We start from the raw sequence: 20,706 nt of genomic DNA, 5'->3' as shown, positions 1-20,706 counted from the left end.
AAAAACAAGAGGGAAAGAAGCATGTTGGGAAGAAGACAGTGAACTAAAAAAAGAATTTGGCATTATTGAGGATGGCGAGAGTCTATTTCAATAACTCCTTTGTTCAAGTTCTTAATCTGCAGCAAAGTTAGTTATCAATAACAAATCAGTATTTATTTTAGATCTATTATCTCTTGTTCAGTATGTACCATTAAATTTACATTTTGTCAGCTGGATTTTAAACCAACAACTCCTGCTCCTTCCGAGATCTCTGAGAATGATCTGCTTTTAGTGTAAATTTACATTTTGTCAGCTGGATTTTAAACCAACAACTCCTGCTCCTTCCAAGATCTCTGAGAATGATCTGCTTTTAGTGTCTCAACATAATATCAAAACTTGTCCCAGAAATCAATCTGCCATTTCTTTGAAGATTATATTCAATTTGTTACATTTTGTCATTTTCTGTTGACTTTATGTTCTTTGTAGTTAATTACTGAAGTAATAAAAAGATGCTTTACCTCCTCTAAACTGCTCCTTCTTTCTTTCTGTTTTGTGTTCCTTTCATAAAAACTAATTTTATGTAGAGGTTGTAATAATGGATTAACCCACTTTTTGTTGTTGGTGGTTTTTTTGAGTCTTTCTGAAGCACGTTTGACATGCAAGTACCCCTTTCTAAAGGGGACAGAGTAATTAGAATATTCAGGAAAATAGACAAGAACCGTATTTTGGCATTAAATGCAAAGTGAGAACAATTTCTAAGCATATAATTAGGTATGTGTTACCTAGACAATCCAAGATTAAAAAAAAAATAGTTGGTTTATGTACAGTGAAGGGGTTGCTCGTGCAAGAAAAGCATGGTAATTAGCTTATTTACAGACAGAGTGATAGATATTGGAAGACTGTGAAAGGTAGAGATGGTGGAGTGGGGATTACAATGCATCATAAATGGCACATACAAATGAAGATCCAGAAATTATAATGCAACACAAAAGCAATGCCTACATTGTTCGCCTGATTTTTGGTATTAAGTGTGATCATTAATTATAGCTACTGGTAATATGTTTCTTCAAATTCTGTAGGCTTAGGTGTAGTTTTAGAATACATAGGAGCTGGTAGCAAATGCAGTCGTGTAGCTTTCTTGGGAGGTCAAGCAAGCGTCCTGGGGAAATAAGTCCTTAATTTTCACTCACATGATGGTAAAGCTGAAAATACTGACAAAAAAAAAAAAAGTAATTAAGAAAAAAAAAGTGTTTTAAGACTTGAAGTGTTTTATTTTATTTTATTTTATTCTTTTGGAGAAGCCTGAAGTGTTATGCAAATTATCCTGACACCACAACTTTGAAATAATTTGTAGTAAAGAAAAAGTGCTTGGAGTTTTCCAGTTTGGGGCAAGAAGAGTGTTCGGAGCTTTATGAGTAATATGGAAAAAAAATAGCATGGAAAAAAATCATATACATGACAGAGGAAGGTCATGAGATCACTGACTTCTCATGTAGTATGTGTGCTATGTTCAGTATTTGACCTTTCACATAAGGCAGAGCAGTGGCAGAAGGACCACCACCAGGGATTTCTTTGCTTCCATTCGACAAAGACCAACACTCACCCTTCTGTACTTTCTTCTGCCTCTCAGAGGCTTCCAGTTAGAGAGTCTTTTCTGCTACGCTATGTCTCGTTGGCTTTCCAATAAGATGTTGTATACAACAGTGGAAGGCTTTATAAATAAAAGATGGAATTACAAGAGAGAGAAGCAAAAATAAGGAGTTAAGGATAGCAATTTGCTATCTTTGAACAGGCAAGAACCAAGGGAATCATTTTGCCAAGTATACTGATAATGCAGAGCCTTTGCTTCTGAAAGGAAACTAATAGGATAGAAAAAAAAAGTTAAGCTTTCTAAAATTGCAGGTTAACAACTTATGTTTCCCAGAAAGTACATAATAAATGAAGCATTTATACTGCAGAAACTCAAGATTAACTCTGGGATTTTCTTAAATCAAGTTGGTGTTAATTTGTAATATACCACAGTAAGATCTCATATATCTGATTTAATTTATTGGCTTGTGTTTGTGAATGCAGTCACAAGTAACCCCAAGGCTAAAAGCATGTGAATCACTCCCAAGACCTCCACATCCAGGGAGTTACCAATAGTTCCAAATGAGACATGAAGTAAGTTCTTCCACGTAGACAGTCACCTCTGATTAGGCGCCCAGTTATTGCTGCTGATGTTGACAACTTCTGAGTGCCAACTTGCTCGCATTTTGCTGTTTTATGCCATGACAGCTCGCTTCTCTACAGCCTACCTCCATCACAACAGCATGCCATGGATCAGCAGAAGTGCTGAGACATCTCAATTGTATTACTTGATGAGGACAAAATGGCCAATAATTTGTGAGAACGTAAACAGGAATAGGATTTGAAGGGATAACGCTGTCAAAAGCTTACAATATCAGGAACGGTGGAATAGAAATATGTTGGTAATGGGGAGGATTCAATACAGCCAGCAAGATGCCTTTTGTCCTACAGATCCAAAGTGCTCTCTGGGGTTTAAAACATGGAAAACTTGATCCAACTAGCAAGCACAATGTCTGCCAACGCTACCTGGAGCTAACTGCCCCACCTTTTCATCACAGCCTGACCTGGGTATAGCAGTCATCACAGCTTCTGAAGTTCCCCTTCTGGTTTGGGGCCAAGTTGCTTCCTCCTCCCGCAGCTCCTCCTGCCACTGCTCCAGCCTTGCTGCGTGGAAACCCTCTGTCCTCTCCCACAGGTGCTACCATCCTTACCATTTTCCAAGATTCTCCTGCTCTGAGAACTGCTAATGTGACATCAAGGAGAATTAAGATCTGCTATCTGAGCTGCTGAGCATCTTGAAAGAGCCAAGGAACATCTTAAGACCACAGTTTTGGTCATGGGCTTGTGTGCATTGAAAGGGGGATGAAGAAGACAGTTTCTGATGGAGATAGATATTCTGAGGAAGATTTCTTGACTCATAGCCCAAAGAGAGTTCACTTTAAAGCCTTGCTCTCCCTTGTGGTAAGACTGTTGATATAAGGAATCCTAATTCCACCAGAAGGCTCACTCACCCCTCCTACATCACACCACAAAGCCACATATGAAGCAGCAGCACCCTTACCTGAGCTGGGGATCGGGAGTGCTGGCACTGCAAGCTGTTGGCCATGGTAGAAACCAAGCTAGAAAGAATGATACAACTCCATCTGGGGTCTTCTGCACAGTGCGGGGTGGGTACTGGGGGAACAAGTCTCCTCTGAATTTTCCTATATGGTGATTCTAAGACTTTAGGTACAAAAACACAGAGTGAAAATTAGAAGCATCCAGGCAGTTAAAAACTTCATAACTAATACATGTATTATTGATACCAATTTATCAATTTTTGTTCTCAAATTTGTACTAATGGGATAAAAACGGAAGAAGACAGACCCAAGGAGCTACCTGATAATACGATAGAATTTGCTTTCACAATAAAACGGGGCTAAAGACAAGAAGAAATCAAGTGAAAATCGATGGCTTACGTTACACTATAATATCTAACTTTTCCTTCTGGCCCACATGTTGTATAAATCTATGCCACCGCCACATAAATTTTATTGGCCTAAAACGTTATCTAGGCTTTGTTAGTGTAAATTCCCTTCCAACCACAGTAGTCAGATCATTTGTTTCTGGAACTATATAACATCACCTATTAAAATCTAGTCTGACTTTCCCACTGATCAAGAGAGAAACAGTGTTAGGAGACATATTAATAGCTTGAATGCAAATAATTCCCTTCTCACTTCCCATTAACATTAACCATTATAATTCACTGTCTTTACATACCTTCCTTGTGTACTGAAACTACCAGAAGTCACGAAGCACAGACATCCTTTATTTAGATGAGAAGGTCAAAGTTAGAATGGAGGACAACCAGGAAAGAGGGTTTCTGCTAACAGGAATCATCCACCTTTTTTCAAAATTGAGTTTCAGTTTGAATTAGATGAAGTCTTTTTTTCCTCCTAACCCTCCACTCAGCAGGAAGCTGCCCACTGAGCTGCCTCTGCCCAAATACCAGCAGCAAAGCCAGGTGTCAGTGTCACTGAGGGCTGGGGGCTCCCAGACTGCCTGGCTTGGTGGCCAGTCTCCCAGGGACTGCTGTGGGCAGATGTTTGTGGGAGATGGGGTGACCTCAGGACTCCGCTTTGGATATGCTGCAGAAGTTCACCAAGTGCAAGAAATTTCAGTCTCTAAATCCTGGAATCTGCCAAATAAGATTTGTCACGTCAGCAAACTTTAATCTCTTTGTCTGGAAGCTCTGCCTAAGGTAGCAGCTTTCACACCAGGAAACAGAAAGACAATGGATACCAGACCACAAGTCGTGCAGTGAATCACACCGACAAAAATGGGAATGAAGCTGTGCTTTCAGTTTACAGAAACTCCCCGAGCATAAATGAGTATCAAGAACCTCTTTCTAGCGGTGCCTATAGAGTGGCTGAGCTTTGGCTGGCTGCACTCCTCCCTCATACTGCCCAAAGACATCTCTTTTGCACCCTTACACACCCAAATCCTTGCCCAGGATTCCCCTGCTCAGGCTGGGGACTCATAGCAAGGATCCTCCTTTTGAACAGGGTGTGTACAGCACCCAGCACAAGAGGGCTCTCCAGCGCTCAGCTACCACAAGCAAGAAGAAAATACAAATAAACCTCCCATTAAAACCATTATCAAATTATATAATTCTCTGACAATGGATATTCAGCTATATTATTTTTGGAGCTGCAAAAGACTTTATGTTTAATTAGCAGTCCAACTACCAATATATAAGAATAAGAATACTATCCTAAGAATATTCTTGAATATTGTTGAAGGATAATATTCTCAGCAAAAGAATCAAGTCCTGTAGATTGCTGACTTCCCTTTAAAACAGAAATGAAGCCAGGGAAGGTCAAAGGATTTCATTACCTTGCTGGAGGTGCTCAGAAATGGTGCAGGAAGACGCTTACATTGCTAGCTGAACCTTCCAGCATGCTCTGCAAAGGGACAACCACCCCATTGAGCAGTTATCCTAAAGAAACCATCTGAACATTAGGCTGCAGCACACTCATTATGGATTGTTTCAACTTGCAGCTGACATGCTTATTGAGCAAAAATTGCTTGGAGCTATGTCTCAGTTTCATATAATCCTCTGCTAGGCAGACCTTTTACAGCCCTAATTTCTACTGTCAGCTAAAGTAAAAAAAAATATGACTTGTTGCATGCTTGGAGCCCGGATCAGGCTGGAGCACATTTGCATTTTTTCCTATCTTTTTGGAGGTGCAGTGACCACAGTGAATAAACTCCCAGTCTATACATGGTCTTCTGCCTTTGAGCCAAACAATCAAATGTTCCCTGGAGGTTCGACAGTGCAAGACTTTCTGCACAGAGCCAGAGGCTGACTGAAGTTTTTGGAGTTTTCATGCCAGTCTGTCACTGTGTGGTTATAGTGAGAAAACAGTTCATATGAAAAACTACACCTTCTCCTTCTGCAGATGTGCTTCTTGTGTGTCTGAGTCAGAGCTGCTAATGTTATGGACACATCCACACCACCCACCTCCTTTTTTATAAGAAAACAAAACAAAAAAAAAAAAAAAAAAAAAAAAAAAAAAAAAAAAACAACCCTGAAGTCCAATCAAAGAGTGGATATAATTTTTTTTTTCCCCCACTCAATTTAGAAAACAGAGACCACACCTGACACCTAAATCAAGTGTCTTATCTGAAAGCTGCAGAATATCAGGGCATGCTGTGAAAAGGCAGCCAGCCTACCTCATGCTGCTTAATTGGCTCATCTGAGATAGGTAATATCAGTTTTAATTTGCATTGCCTAAAGCTAGAATCAGTGTTTTGTTTCCACATTGCAGGAGCATTTATAAAGGTGAATGCTATGTCAGACTGGATGGTGAGAGGATGCCTGTTCTTTCCTTCAGTGGAGGACTGAAGGATCACCACTGAGGATCATTCCTCAGAGGAGGAATGGAGGATCATCATGAAACTACCAACAGCCAGAAGGTTCAGAATAAACAAATGGAGGTGGTTCCTCATGCCATGTGTAGCTAAGCTGCAACAACATGCTGGCAAGAATTTCTACAGATGCTTAGGCTGATATCAACATCAATTCAAAAGGCTACTGAACAGATTCAGGAAAGGAAGTGGATCTGTCCCGAGCTCAGGAAACCCCTGCACTTCAGATGGCAGGCATGCTGGCCACCACTGTACACAGAGGACGGGCAGTGGACTGAGCCTCCAGCCTAGCTGCACGAATGCTGTGGCTGCTGCCAGCAGAAACACCTCAGCAGGAGAAGGGGGAGAGAGACATGAGCCTGCTTGGAGCTGACCCCAGGCAGCCAGCAGCACTGCCAGGGTTTGCAGTTTGCACGTTGGTTCTCATATCAAGGTGAAAAATGCTCTGACCTACAGAGATGTAATTGAAACATCAGGTGAAAACATGAAAAGCACCACACTGTAAGCCTGTCACTTGGTGAATTTGGCTCTTACATCTTTACCGGGCATCTGAACAGATTTCAGTCTCCTTGAATCTGTTAATTAATGAAAACAATCTGACAAAAACTATCCTAGTTTGTGAATTAAAAGTACAAGTCACCGTGTGCAATTCTGTTTTTTAATGGAGAAATAGCCTTATCAAAATCAGTTTTCTATACAGGATATTCATAGGATGTCCCCAATTCTAAGCATAGTATGTGATAGTATCTACTTCTTTGCTCTCTGGATTTCAAGATATCAAATATATTCCAAATGAGAAAAAAAAGTAGTATTTTGCTAATCCCTGCACAAAGTACAAACACAGAATTTGGCAACTCCTTCCCAAAGTTAGGCTGAAAATTCCACCAAGAGAGAAAGATACTCTGAAGGCACCCAAAGTTCTATTGCTGAGCCTTGACACAAGGCAAACCCTTCCTGGAGTAATGCTCCATTGGTAGAAGTATTTTATGGTAATCATTGCTGCATGGTGGCAGCATGCTCTAATGCTCTAGGCAGCTGACAGACAGTGGGCTGGGGGCAGCCCAGGCTTGTTAGATGAAATTTCAGGTCTGGAGAGAGAGAGAGAGAGGGGAAAAAAAAAAAAAAAAAAGCCACACAAAAGTGGCAAGGTGCCTGTTTCACAGGGTTTAATAGCAAGAATATTTTCACCAGTAGTCACCAAAATGTATTGCACTGGAGGCTGTGCTGGCATGAGAGAGGAGAGGTTTCACCTATCTGTATCCTAATGAGTGGGACTTAGCTATGCACAGGGCACTGAAGCTCAGGTCAGGTCACCAAAAATAATAAAGGATGAAAGCCACCTGCTTTCGTTCAGCTGTGTTGAGGTTGGCTCCAGGACCTTCTACATCCCAGACCAAAGCCCCACCACTGCTCTGACACCCTGCCTCACCTAGACCCACCCTGCCATTTGATTTTCCCAACCCACGCCTGTTTTCATTTAAGCTTTCAACAAGTTTTGATTATGCCCCTATTCAGGAAAAAAATCTCAAAAGCTGTTCTGCTTGATCAAGACCTTCTCAGAGAAGAGATTTAAGGCTTTATGGAAGAAGAGGATCCAGACCTGGTAGCTGGCTCACTAGTTCTTCTATGAGTCCGGCTCAAGTCATTTTTCATTAGTGACTCTCACCGCATTTCCTTTACTTTGTGACATTAACATGATGCTAGACACTAACTCACCACTCCAGAGACATATGTTAGAGAGGCAAAATATCTAGTCATCTTTAGGCAGCTTGCCACCATCCATCACCAAACCCATTTCAGAGACAAATGCAGAGAGCTGGATCCGAAAGTAGATTGCAAACCACATTACACATGGGAAACAAATACTATCCAGGAAACCTTTTTACAGGTCTAAATTATAAATTACTCCTTGGAAGAATTTTTATTTTGGAGAAGCATTTGGTGAAATGCTGTATTTGACCACAGACAGCTGGGCTACTTAATCATTTTGTATCATTTACATCCATAGCAACTTATTTAATCCAGAGTGCATATATGACTACAAACTTTCAGAGAAAAAGAACAACATATATATACCTCTACATATAAGTATATACTAACATAAATATATGTATATTTGTGAGTAGACTTACACACACTGCAGTATCTGATATGATATTGCATCTCATCTTACATTAAAGAAATTACATGAACAGGATTTTTTTAAAACTCAGTTCACTGAGGACACTGAAATTTCAAAGGCAAGAAAAGTTCTTATGTTAATAAACATTTCTTTTCAGCTGTAGCAGTTAACAGTTGCATGGAACTAATGCTACACAAGGAACAAGTCTGACTCATTTGTCTGCACCAAAACGATCATACAAACAAATGCCTCAGCTGTTATAAAGCTAACTTAGTTTCCCAATGAGCTCTTAGTGAAATATGTAAATACACTTCTATATGTATTGCAGTAATTTAATATTCAACACAGAGTGATACTGCTCACACAAATATAAGTAAAGCAGTACATGAAGAAGCAGAGGAAAAGGTAAAGGTATTTGCAGGAGTGAATGTTATAATTTAGAAAAGCACCTGATGAAATGTGTAAGGGTATATGGAACCAGAAGAATAAGGAGAAAACTCTGGCTTTTTCTTTCTAATCATTCAATGTGTCCTTCTAGAGGTTGATCACAGCCTCCTCAGAGCTGTTTGGTTTGAAGGAAAAAATCACGGCCTGCAAGAAGAGTCAGTTTTAAAGATGAACGTGAACACAACTCTGGCTAGTGAACTGCGAGTCTTCTGGGTAGCAGCACAAAGCATCCATCACAATGGTGTAAAGAGCCAGGTGTGCCCATCAGGGGAGAGGATTTACATTCACAAGAAGGCTTTGTGGTTGTAATGTTAACTTTGTCCACAACCACTAACAGGAAATTCCAGTGGTCCCCTTTTGCAATTTAGGATAAGCTTGTGTCTTGTATAGGACCACTACTTTCTAAGTGCAGTTCAACCTTACATTTGAGAAATATTCTTTAAAACAGAGGAAAATTTACACTTGGTACTTGCCCTCTTTATCAAAAAATATGCTACTCAGGGGCAACTGCGCAGTAGAAACCAAAGTCGCACTATCCTATATATTTGTTCCAGTAGCCTTCATCAAAGACAAACCGATTAAAGTTATTGACAATAAGCAAGATCCATATCAGGAACCGAGTAGTGAGCAGCCCTCATGCCAATGCCATGCGTCATATGAGAATTATGTAGGTTACCAGCAAGAGCCATTCAATACAGCACAGTTGCCATCTATCACGTTTATCTGCGTGTATATTTGGGTGGGATTTTCACCAGTTCTCAGATCTGCTTTACTTCAGCTATCATTTAAAACATGGGAAAATCCTCTTGATTTCCTGAGCAGGATGATGCTGGGAGTCTCACCTTACAACCACAGGGGCATCTGGGCAAAGACCATGCTCTCACTGGCATCCTCTGCATGGCTACAGTCACTGGCAACAGCACCTGTAGACCTAGCCCTGCCTTCAGCTCTTGTCTGCTACAGTGTGAAATGAGCACTGTGGTGCTCTTCAAGAAACTGTTTGAAAGAGGATAGGCAACCTGAAAGCAAATAGGTGATGAAAGCTTTCTGCTTTCCAAAGCAGCTAGGTCTGCTCAAGATGACAAAAGGCAAGACACTGGCATGTGTTTTACATAGTTAACAGCCCCCTGTGTGCAGCATGTTCCAGTTGAGGTTTAAGAACAATTCATCCCTTTGTAAAGATTGCCCACTGCAGCCACACTACTGCAGAGGTCGGGAAGAACTGGCTTATCTACTACCTGTGTGTTAGTCACACAAACTAAAGCCTACGGATTGAGCAACCAGCTGTTTTGCACTTTGGGGTTCAGAAGTCTGCCCTCTGTTAAGGACCCCCCATCCTGCTTATATCTTACCCATACTATTCCTCAGTGCTTCATTTCAAGTCCATTTCCCATAGACAGAAAGTGGTACAAGGCTGTCTTTTTTGTCTAAGCTACAGGCACACTCTGTATAACTCAGTTTTAAAAAATACTCAGTTCAAAGATGCAACATAAACGGGCTGGGTGACATTGGTATAAGCTATTTTGACAGTTACATATCATAGCACTAGGGAAATGAGCAAGCCTGCATGCTATTAAGCAAGGAAAATTCTGCTGAAAGTGATCAGGACAGAATTCAAGCCGGCTCCTAAGAGGCTGAGCTCTTTGGAGCATTCACAGTACCTGCTGCAGGTAATCAAATGCTCAGTGGGGCCAGTGGAAGGGGAAGGACTCCTGCAGAAGACAGTTCAGAGCACATACACTGCATGGATCCTCTGCGAGAGCTTTACTCTCTCCAACCACTGACTGTATGCAGACCCTGGGAAGACTGGGCTCTGGGTTTAGTCATCTTCAGTTAAATTCCTCACATAGACAGGTCTGAATATCTGCTAACACATACATTTGTGCTATGATTCTCAGCAATCCCCTATCAGTCCAAACCACTGTCAGCATTTTCACATTCAATAAATTCTTGGCATTTCTGTTGAATTTTGTTCATGGCACATGCACATTAGCTGAGCTCCACAACACATCTGTTGCGCAGCTAAGTAGATGATGCAGCCCAGGGGCTTGGCCACACTTCCAGGACTTGTTTAAGACTACACAGTCCAGTAGAGAGACTGGGAATAGTAACCTAGGGGTCCCATTTCTCAAATTGTAAAGTGACTTCCCTCTCTGTTCCAACCAGTATTTTGTGTGTTTCTCTTAATTTTTACAAGATTTCCTTAAAAAGGACATCTAGGACAAAGTGACAGGGTTGAATTTGTAAAGCAGGAACTCATTCTTTCCTTTAAAGTTTTTGTTTGTTTGTTTGTTTTCCTCCCCTCCCCCCCTATAGTTTTGGGGCTTGTACCTCAACCTTAGATGTTTCAAATCCAGAGATCCACAATTTCTGAGTACCTTGTGTGGCCATTTTACAGAGTCCAGATTTTTGTTAAGTGCAGAGCACTTTCTTAGTAGGGATCTGACCTTGTTAACACACACCTGAAAAGGGAGGTATCCAAAGGTTGTGGCCACTCTTAGAGACGCTGTGAACTGCTCTCACAGTGAGGCATGCTCTCTGCCACCCCAAAAGCTGGGCTCTCTTGACCTTCATTTCAGGCATTCCAGACGAGCAACAAGAAAGCTGCCAGCTTCACAGGGACATGTTAAAGATATTTTTAAAATCCTCTGCTCTCTGTCAGCTATAACACCCTTTCTGAAGGTTAAAATAGTAACCAGTTTCCAGCATCCACAAACCAAACCCCAATAGCTACTTTTGGCACCATCTGACACATTCTTGGCAGTCTCAGCAGGGAGGCCAGGCACAGGCTGGATGCAAAGCCACTGACATCCCGTCTAGAAACAACTCAGCCATGCTGGTGAAAACGCTTTAAAACACTGTATGCAAGGAAAATATCTTCAAACAAGATTATCATCTTATATGGACAAAGCACTACTTTGAAATCCACTGTTGCAGAACATGGCACACTCTTCTCTCTCAGCAAGGCACAAGCGCCGAGATCTGTAATCATAGCAGTAGCACTGCTAAAACCAGCACGACAGAATGTAAACGTGCTCCCAAGTCAAACAGAAGACACCAGAAGAGGGAAATCATGTTCCCAGAATTCCAGCCTACAAAAGACGTCCAAAAAATCAGATTAATTCAAACAGACGCTCAGTAAATTCTAATCGGGGCAAAATGTGGAGCGTTTCCCCTTTTATCACATTTTTCCATCAACTGTTGCTGTTACGCATGTGAAGTACCAGCAGTCCCTTGTGAGAAGCAAATACGCACAACCTCCAACAAAAGCCCATGCTTCAGCAACAGCACTCATTAACCAGGCCCTGGCCCACAGAAGGGCCTTGTTATCAAGAACCCCCAAACAGTGCTATTCAGTGCGCTCCTTTATTGCAAGCTACAAAGCAGCAGTGACTACAGAAGGTTATGATGATCTCTTACAAAGGGAAATCCATTAAATTATGTGCCTTACCTCAAAGGAAAACCAGGGTCTTGTCCATGCGGAAGAGCACTTCTTCGGTTTTTCAGAGAGGGAGGACCAAGAAAATTGGTTAGCAAGAGCATCACTTCTGTTTCTTCTGTACAAGGAAAACATAATTCATTCCTTCTCAGCAGTGAAAAGGAGAGGGCATGTAGTAGGAAAGAAGGATCCAATGATGTGTTTGCCTTGGTAGCATCATCCTAGGCTTTGAAATCAGCCCCTACAGGAGAACGCAGGAAACAGAAAATTAGAGAGGTATTTGCAAGGGACCTTAACCAACAGCTTGCCAGTTTATGCCAGCTTTCTTTAAAACGTCATTGTTTTATTTTACATCTAGTTAAAAATCTTCATGTTGAGCAATTCTTGAAGAAAGTCACTGAGAAGGCCTCAAATTCAAAATGCTAAAACAGAAGGATTTGCCATGTGGAATGACTTAAAGATGGAGGATACCTCACTGTAACTCAGCCTGCTTGATTCTTTTAACATGGTTGGGAATTTAACAAGTTAATGCTGAAAAAGGTCTCAAAATCTTTCAGTGGAGGACATAACATTTAAGAAAAGCACGCTTAATGGTACCCTTGAAATCAAAAACTAGTATGAAGAAACTACTCCATCAAAATATTGCTTAAATTTTGCTATCTCTAGGGTGCTACCCATACATTACACACAGCACAGACAACAGTATTTTAACCTTATGACAACAATAAACCAGGAGAGAAATCAGCTGGACTCCAGCTCAGAACAGGTAAAGGTACTAAAGAGAGAACAGATGAAATGAGGTTAGCTGAAGTTTCTTTCACAGAAGAGACATTTGAAGCTTTCAATCCCAAGCTCTGATACAAAACAGCTGTGTCTTTCACTTAAATGTAACAGAGCTCATTTCTAACCCTTGGGGCTGCACTAAAAAAGCTAGAGAGATCTGACCTGGGTTCACTATAAAGGTTAAAAAGATCAGGAGACAAAGGAAAAGAACCCAAAGTACACATAACCACTAGCCAATCAACCCAGTAATACCACTAGTGACTTTTAAACTTATCTCAGCATTTTGAGAAGAGCTCAGTTCATGACCTGAGCCTCATTAACAGATGAGTTTGGACCATAAATCTGAGATACAGGAGTAAGCATCTCCTAAGCCAGAAGAATACTCCAACTAGCTTGGCATAAAGGCTCATGAATTTGGAGAGAAAGTTAGTTGCTGCCACACAACTACTTTAGGTTTATGAGAAGTAGAGGGTGGGTTTGCTTCTGCGTCACAGGAGGAGAAATAGTCAGGTTCAGAGCTGCAGAAGGCAAAAGGGAGGCAAAAGATTTCCCGTCTATAACTAGGGTTGCTGAGGGGGCATGCAAATGTTCAGGAAAACTCTTGTAAGAGCTGTTAAACTGGCTGGCTGTGCCCTAACATATAAGGGCTTTTCAAACGCCTCTTGACTTGAATATTTTGTTGTCACTTATAGACAGCCCTCATGAAAGCACGTATTTAAGATAACTATGCATAATTCTGTAAACCTTCAGACTTTCACAGTGCGACAAATAAGCCTTCCTTGTGCCAACTCACATTTTTTCCCTAGAACATCATGTTGCAGTTTCTCTTCCCATTCAGTTAGGCTGCTTAAATAAATAAATCCTTGTCCCTCCAGTGCTGTATCACTCACATTTATATGGTTAGTCTACACATAACTGTTTTGTCCCTTCTGCACTTAATCCCTCAGCCTCTTGCTTACATATCAGCTTGTGTTCAGGATTATTCAATGCTGGATGGAATTTATAGCCAGAGCAATGCCCTGTTTGTCATCCAAGTTTTGCTACACTGGAATTAACTCACCAGCACCTGCACAGTGACTTATGAAGAAAAGCTAATCTCAGTTTATGGTGTGCTGGGATGCTTTTTGCCATGTAACAGTGGAATGAGTAATTTCCACTGAAACACAAATCACTTCTAAGGCAGTCCACATTTTTCCATGTATCGAGTTTTTCTCCTGATTCTTGATTCTGGCCCTTGGGTTTGCCTTAGGCATCATACCACTCAGCAAGCTTAGCAGAACAGGCTAGCAGGATGCAGTCTGACTTCAGGCTCAGAGCCATGACTCCTGAGCCTGGGTAAGGGTGGTTAGCTTTAAACCACCACAGCTTAAATTCCCCATGCTCAGCAGCTGGAGCTCTCCAATCACTCCGGCTCGTTAAACCTCACAGGGCTTTCAGCCACAGTGGTACCCAAGCACTAGATACCACTGTGGAGGCTTCCAAAGAGGGAATGCCACGTGGTTAAAGAAGGGAATTTTATCTGGATGCTCCCTACAACTGGTGAAATTGTGGCTAGAGCCTCTCAGCACTTACACACTACTAGAGCAGACTGAGTGGAGCATCGCAGTCCTCTGGTTAGCAGGGGCAGCTCTTGGTCTGCAGCTCCACAACAGCTCACAGATCCACCTGGAAGCAGCACTGTTGTTGGTGTGAATGCCTGACTCCCAGCTTGTCCTTGTGCCTCTGCAACACACCTGGGGATTCAAAAGCACTTGCAGAGGGGAGGCAGAGGTTCCACTACAATGCTGCAAAAACCTCAGTGTCTTCTACATCTTTTCTGTTGTTGTTACAGAGCTCATTACAACCCACCCACAGCCATAGTGGATTACAGCTAGTGTCGTTCAAACTTTTGTACAAGCTATGGAAATACAATTCAGAGCTTTTGCTTCAGAGCAGGAAAGAACAGAAGAGTGTTCACAAAGCTCAGGGACAATTCCCCATTCAAAGAGGTGGTTAGCATTTCCCTCTAGGGAAATATTAAGTTGCAGACCCACTAGATAGCAACTGATCGTACACACAGCCATGCTCAAGAGGTTAACGCTATGGTGTAATCCTGTCTTTGTGGTGTGTCAGGGCTAAACCCTTTCAGAAGCAGCTCGTCTCTCTGCTAAACCTGCCTGTACAATATATTTCGTTTTTCTTCTTACAGGTATTACTGGAAAGCTTAGGAAGTGTGATTTCACATGCAGCATTCAACTGTATAAAGGCAGCTGGTCAGGGATTTGATAGTTTGTGATAGTTTGTAATGCAATCACATGTAAAATCTCTATTTTTTTATTTTTTTATTTTGTGTGTGTGTGTGTGTGTGTGTGAATTCCCTAAGAGGCAGGGTGGTCCCATGATCAATTCGATGCATTTCTGCTCCAGCACTGTGGAAGCTGTTACCAGCTGTACCAGTCTTCCCCTTGAAATTGTGTTAAAACTTGCACGCGTTCTTTGCGTCTTGGAATTCTGCAGCTGCTGTAATTATTTCTACCTCATTTTATCTTGTCTGGGAAATTCAGATTTCAAGTTCTTTGGGGCAGGCTTCTTTTTTTTTTTTTTTTTGAAGCTGCTTATATTTGGTTTAGTACAGGGAGACTTGCATATCCATAGGGACCTGTATGATTTGAATGACAAATAACTACTGAACAAGAACAGTTTGGAGAAATGTGCTTTCTCTAGTTCTTGAGGCCTTTCCTCTAACATTGATTGCTTTCTCTGAGCAGATCCAGCATGAATGGAGCAGCACAGTCTAAGAAAAAGGCCTTGCATTAGAGCCCATTCATCACCCTCCCCCTGATTCCGTGGGGAAAAAAACTAAATAAATAAAATAAAATAAAAGCAGGAATTTGGGTGAAAAAGTTCAAGAAACAAGGTAAGCAGTGGAAACTCCTGAAAATGTAAAATGAACCAGCAGACAAAGCAGTCAAATTTTACAATAGAAAACTTGCATATGCTAGAAGGTCTATGACAGAAGCACTCCCTCACCGGATCAGGAGGCAAAGCCCTCAAGCTCAGTCATGAGCTGACTCACTTCCTCCCTCCGGCAGTATCATGTATTCAGACTTCAGCAACACGTTTAGGACAAACCAAATTTTATCCTTTCCCAGAAAGCTCCTACTAGCTTATTTTGGGCTCTCTACATGAGCCACAATTTTGTCTTTCACAGGAGCTCCCTGGTTCCCACCGAAACAGAGTCCTCACATTTCTGACACCCTGCATCCTCCCCACACAGGGAAGGCAATTCACTGATTAAGACCCGTTGCTGCCATGAGACAAGTATTTTAATGCCTTCAGTTGGAATGGGACAATGTGAAGGATGTGATATTCATTTGCTGCATTTAAGATAACTTCTCCTGAGCCAGACTGTGTATGATTAAACCTACGAAGCTGGGATCACTTTGTTATAGGGATGATGGATAGATCAACATTCAATTATACAGCTGCAAACCTGGGACTCTGGAAAAGGCTATAAACATGGCAATGAAACTGGACTAGATAAGATAGGCAACTCTAAGCTTTTGTTGTAATGTTTATGGACTCACAGTACTCCTACAAGTGTAGTCTCTGGGCATTCACACAGGATAAAATAGAATAACAATTTGCTTTGATCCTTCTCTTTCTGGTTCACTGTGGCCCTGAGTTCTCTGTTCTCTACACAAAATTGCTTTACCAGGTCATTAATTATGTGCAAGTGAGAAAAACTTCCAAGGCAAAGGGGAGCAGGAATGAATTCCATATTTAAGTCCAGAACTGGATAACCATGCAAGAGAGAGTGCAGGGGCCACTCAGACACATGCAAGACCTCCCATTCTCTCTGCTTAGGGCACATGCAAACTAGGCCCGAGTACATGAATGCTCTTGGCCACCACAGAAGTTGGAGCCCTAACTGTGAATTTCACTGGAAATTCTCTTCTTTGGCTCCCCCTCTCATCAGGCACGCAGTTCTCCCACAAGCAGCTGCTGTAGGAGCTCACAGTTCAGGAAGGAAATCACCCCTCTGGAGGCAAGGCTGCTGGTGTCTGTGTGGAACCAGGCCCTTGCACTTCCTCCACATGCAGTGAGAGATGGCAAAGGAAGCAGGGCACTGATGTGAGACCTGGCTCTGACAGCTGCCCCCGGAGTTCACCCACAGTGCTGTAGAGGCTGCCCATCAGGAGGAGCTCCTTGAGGAGCGGGTCCACACCACTCCAGCCTTGGCTATAGGTCCTCTGCAGCTTTGGAGCTCTCACTCAGGGACTGCTCACAGCAACAGATCTCGCCCCCTCCACACAACTCCGCTCATGGTGCCACACGGGGGAGCTTGTGCTGTGACCGAAGCCCTCAGCTTCCAGCCGACTTCCACTCCTGACTTCAGGCACTGGGCACAGAGCTCTGCAAGGGCTGGCTGAAAGCCACGTACCCAGTGCGCACAGACTTTGACAAAGATGTGCCTTTTCAGAACGATCTTCTGGTTGCTCAATCTTCAGGGCATATGCAGTGCTACACAACGCTTTTAATGGAGGTTATTGTAACTATGAGGTAACAAACCTATTTTTTTTTTTTTCTTTTTTGAGAGCTCATTCTCCTTTGATTGGAAAAGTTTAGGAAAAAAAAAAAAAAGCTTTGCTACACATATTGCAAAACTAACAATAAAAGCACAAGCAGTGACAGTCATTGATTTTGGCTTGAAGAAGCAGCCGAGTCCAGCACTCATAAATCTTCACTCACAAACTGTAGCAGCTTCCAGTCGCCTTTGGCCTGGTAGATTGAATGAAATGAAAACTACTGTATTTTAGAGGTATAAGCAAAGCAAGCCAAGTAATAGGGATCAATTCCAGCCATCCACTGAGATGACTTATATGGACAACAACCAGCCTTCAGTTAGCCTCACTCCTTGCTGAGCCGTGCCTGGCTGTGAGGCCACTTTGACAGCTGAAGTAAAAGCAAGTAAACAGGCAACCCTGAGGGCTGGGAATCTGTCTCATCACATTCAGCAGACAGGTGGACCTGAAATCTGCTTGGAAACCATTAAAATCACAGTCAGGCCTTAGAGATGAGACAGGATTAAAAGTCACCACCCAGGTTGTTCAGGAAATAAACAGTGTGGTATCTCAGAATGGTTTGGGATGGCAGGGACCTCGCAGACCACCTGGTTCCACCCCCCACCATGTGCAGGGACACCTCCCACCAGACCAGGTTGCTTAAAGCCCCATCCAGCCTTGAACACCTCCAGGGATGGGGCATCCACAGCTTCTCTGGGCAGCCTGTGCCAGCGTCAGTGCCTTGCCACCTGACTGGTAGCCTGAGGATACGGCATGAATATGATATAGCCGACCTGGCATGGCCCCAGCCGCCTGAAAAGGGACAAGGGCCGCAGGCGGGCTGGACACAGAGGGGACGAACATTTTGCCCGCTCTGGGGGGTCCCCAAAGCCCCCCTGGGCGGCGGGGAGGCTGCCCGCAGCCGGGCTCGGCGCGGAGGCCGCCCCTCGGGGCGGGGCCCCCGGCAGCCCGGCAGGGGTCGGGGCCGGGCCGGCACCCGCGGCCCCATAAGAGGCTTGGGGCGGCGGTGGTAGCGCCAGCAGGAGCAGCGGCAGCAGCGGAGGCAGGATGCAGGCGGCCCCCGGAGCGCAGGCGGCGCGGCCCTTCAAGCTGAGGAAGAGTTTCGGTAGGGGCGGCGGGGCCGCGGAGCGCAGCAGGGGCGGCGGGCTGCGAGCACGGGTAACGCTTGTCCTCTCTCCCGCGCAGCCACCAGGCTGGAAGAAGTAGCCGGCATCAGGGCCAAGTTCCCGACGAAAATCCCGGTAAGGCTCCGCTTTTGTCGCCGTGCTCGGGGAAGGCTCCCGGTGCCTCTTCCTTTGAAGTTTGGGACCGCGGGGCGGGATGCCTTCATGGCTTCTAAGCGGCTCTGATTAAAACAGGTGATTGTTGAGAGGTACCAGAAGGAAAAATACCTTCCTCTCCTGGACAAAACCAAGTTTCTTGTTCCCGAGGAGCTGACCATGACGCAGTTCATAACCATCATCAGGTGGGCTGTGGGCACCGGGGCGGGAGGGGGGTCTCCAGCCGTGGCTGCCTCCCCCCCGCGGGGAGAGGCGCTTGCTCGGGTGCTTTGGGGAAAGGAGGTGCCTCCTGCTTTCCCTCCTCCCTTCTGGACCCGTGAAGCCTCCTCTCCTCCATGCTAAGGGCAGCGTGTAAGGACTGTGCTAAACTCCGGCTCTGCTTTCCTCCTGCTTGCTGAAGCTGGTGCTGTGGCTCTGTTCTCCTGGCTCTTGCTGTGCCTTGCTCAAGCTGATAGCAACTCCTAGGTGTGAGCCGTGGGAAGCACGCTTGTAAGTTGTTCCTTACAAAAGCACTGTAGCAGAGAAGTCTCCCAAAGTACTTAGTACATTCTCTGCCAAAGCATTGGGAAATAGCAAGGCTTTCAGACTCCTAAAAGTGCACTGAGGAGATCTTCCTGGCTATTAGCTCCTGTAGGAGGTGCTTTTGTCTCTTGCACAGCTGATCTGTATGTTATGTCTTCAAGAACTCTTTTGAAGGCAGGCTTACTTTAAGTGTAACTGACTATGCTGTAATCACTTGCTGTAGCTGTACAGCAGGGGCTTTTGGTTTCTGCTTAGCACTTCTCCCCAGTAACTGAGAACTCAAAGCTCACTCAGTAGCCCTTGTGGTCTAGAAATGTAAGCCTTTCCTTGGAGCACAAGCCTCCTGGCTTCCAAGCACATGGTTAACTTCCTGCTGATGAAGACATTAAACCACAAATTGACTTTACACAGTGTTTCTTTTACATAGCTTCCCTAATAAGCTACTGTTCTTCTTTGTGTATTTCATAGACTAAAGTTGATGTTGTCTTAAATGTGCTGATGCTTAATCCTCTATTTCCTTTCCTCTCCCCTCTTCAATTAGAAGCAGGATGGCTCTAACGGCTACACAAGCTTTCTACCTGCTGGTGAACAACAAGAGCTTAGCCAGTATGTCCTTGACAATGGCAGAAGTGTACAGGGACTACAAAGATGAAGATGGCTTTGTGTACATGACATATGCTTCCCAGGAGATGTTTGGATGCTTCTTACTCACTCAAGGGAAAACTTCGAAATGCCTTCAAAAAACCTAAGGCTGGGGTCTGCGTGCTGCAGCGAAGCAGTTTTGCTGTGAGTCATGCCTGTGACGTGAAGCTCAGAGACGCTCCTTCCAATATGAGTTCATGAGCTCTGTACTGGGGAGTCATGACACAAAAGCTGGCAGGACCAGCTCAAGGCAGAAATGGTGGTACACTTTTCATGGATAATAACTTAGATATCTATTTTTATACCTGAAGACACTATGGGTTGGTTTTTGGTTTTTTTTTTTTTTTGGAACTGCACCTCCACTTTTTTTTTTGCAATACCAATCTTTGATGTAACTGCTTTTTAAGGTGTCATTAAAGTTTAAATTTAAGAGTAAAATAAAGAAACTTTTAAGTACTGGGTTGAACATTAGCTTTAATCTGGGGAAAGTCTATCTAGGTGATGGTCCTAGAACAATTCTGGGGATCTGAGCTTAATGGCTCTTAAATGAAGCACTGCTTGTATAGCTACTCCTCTTCTGAAAGAGATAACAAAGTTCTGGGTCAGCTTCACTGTGAGTGACTTTACCTGTAAACAACTTGTTAAGCTAGGTACTTGAGCTGCAAGATGACAGTAGTGTTAGAACAGGATTCAGTGCAGTGTAGTTTCAGCACCTGAATAAAAACTCCTGTCAGCTGTTATAGAAAATGCTGTGAATGCCTATGATAGACAACAATTGCTTCAAATGGTCAATACTGACTGCTAGGCAGCATAACCTAAATGCAGGTAATGTGACTAGAACTCTGACTTGAGTGTTCAAGATCTCTCTAGTCTGGCCTCTCTAGGAAAGATGCTCGCATCTTTCCCGTACAGGCACCTGCGTGTCCCTTCTGCAGAAGGGCTTCA

General features: G+C 43.4%; 1 protein-coding gene and 1 long non-coding RNA gene across 2 annotated transcripts; one reads left to right on the top strand and one right to left on the bottom strand.

Moving 5' to 3' along the window:
* Window positions 1-960: 960 nt before the first annotated feature.
* LOC137853680 (uncharacterized) lies at window positions 961-12,807 on the bottom strand. The gene is made up of 4 exons (XR_011094658.1): window positions 12,682-12,807; window positions 11,982-12,210; window positions 3,110-3,270; window positions 961-1,190 (listed from the first exon to the last, which is right to left on the bottom strand). It is a non-coding gene; the product is annotated as an uncharacterized lncRNA (long non-coding RNA).
* A 5,462-nt stretch (window positions 12,808-18,269) lies between these two features.
* On the top strand, window positions 18,270-20,217 carry MAP1LC3C (microtubule associated protein 1 light chain 3 gamma). Its single transcript, XM_068676311.1, has 4 exons — window positions 18,270-18,422; window positions 18,503-18,558; window positions 18,676-18,782; window positions 19,661-20,217. The coding sequence occupies exons 1-4, from the start codon at window positions 18,365-18,367 to the stop codon at window positions 19,866-19,868; spliced, it is 429 nt and encodes a 142-aa protein (XP_068532412.1). The 5' UTR covers window positions 18,270-18,364; the 3' UTR covers window positions 19,869-20,217.
* Window positions 20,218-20,706: the final 489 nt, after the last annotated feature.

Source organism: Anas acuta, chromosome 3, assembly GCF_963932015.1.
Source record: "Anas acuta chromosome 3, bAnaAcu1.1, whole genome shotgun sequence".
NCBI lineage: Eukaryota > Metazoa > Chordata > Aves > Anseriformes > Anatidae > Anas > Anas acuta.
This window is presented reverse-complemented; position numbering and strand designations above follow the sequence as displayed.

Bases quoted from the DNA above. Each gene is read 5' to 3' on its own strand.
- MAP1LC3C (XM_068676311.1), top strand. From the start codon at position 18,365: ATGCAGGCGGCCCCCGGAGCGCAGGCGGCGCGGCCCTTCAAGCTGAGG. The intron at 18,423-18,502 runs GTAGGGGCGGCG...TCTCCCGCGCAG, and splicing joins CAAGCTGAGGAAGAGTTTCG to CCACCAGGCTGGAAGAAGTA. The intron at 18,559-18,675 runs GTAAGGCTCCGC...TGATTAAAACAG, and splicing joins AGTTCCCGACGAAAATCCCG to GTGATTGTTGAGAGGTACCA.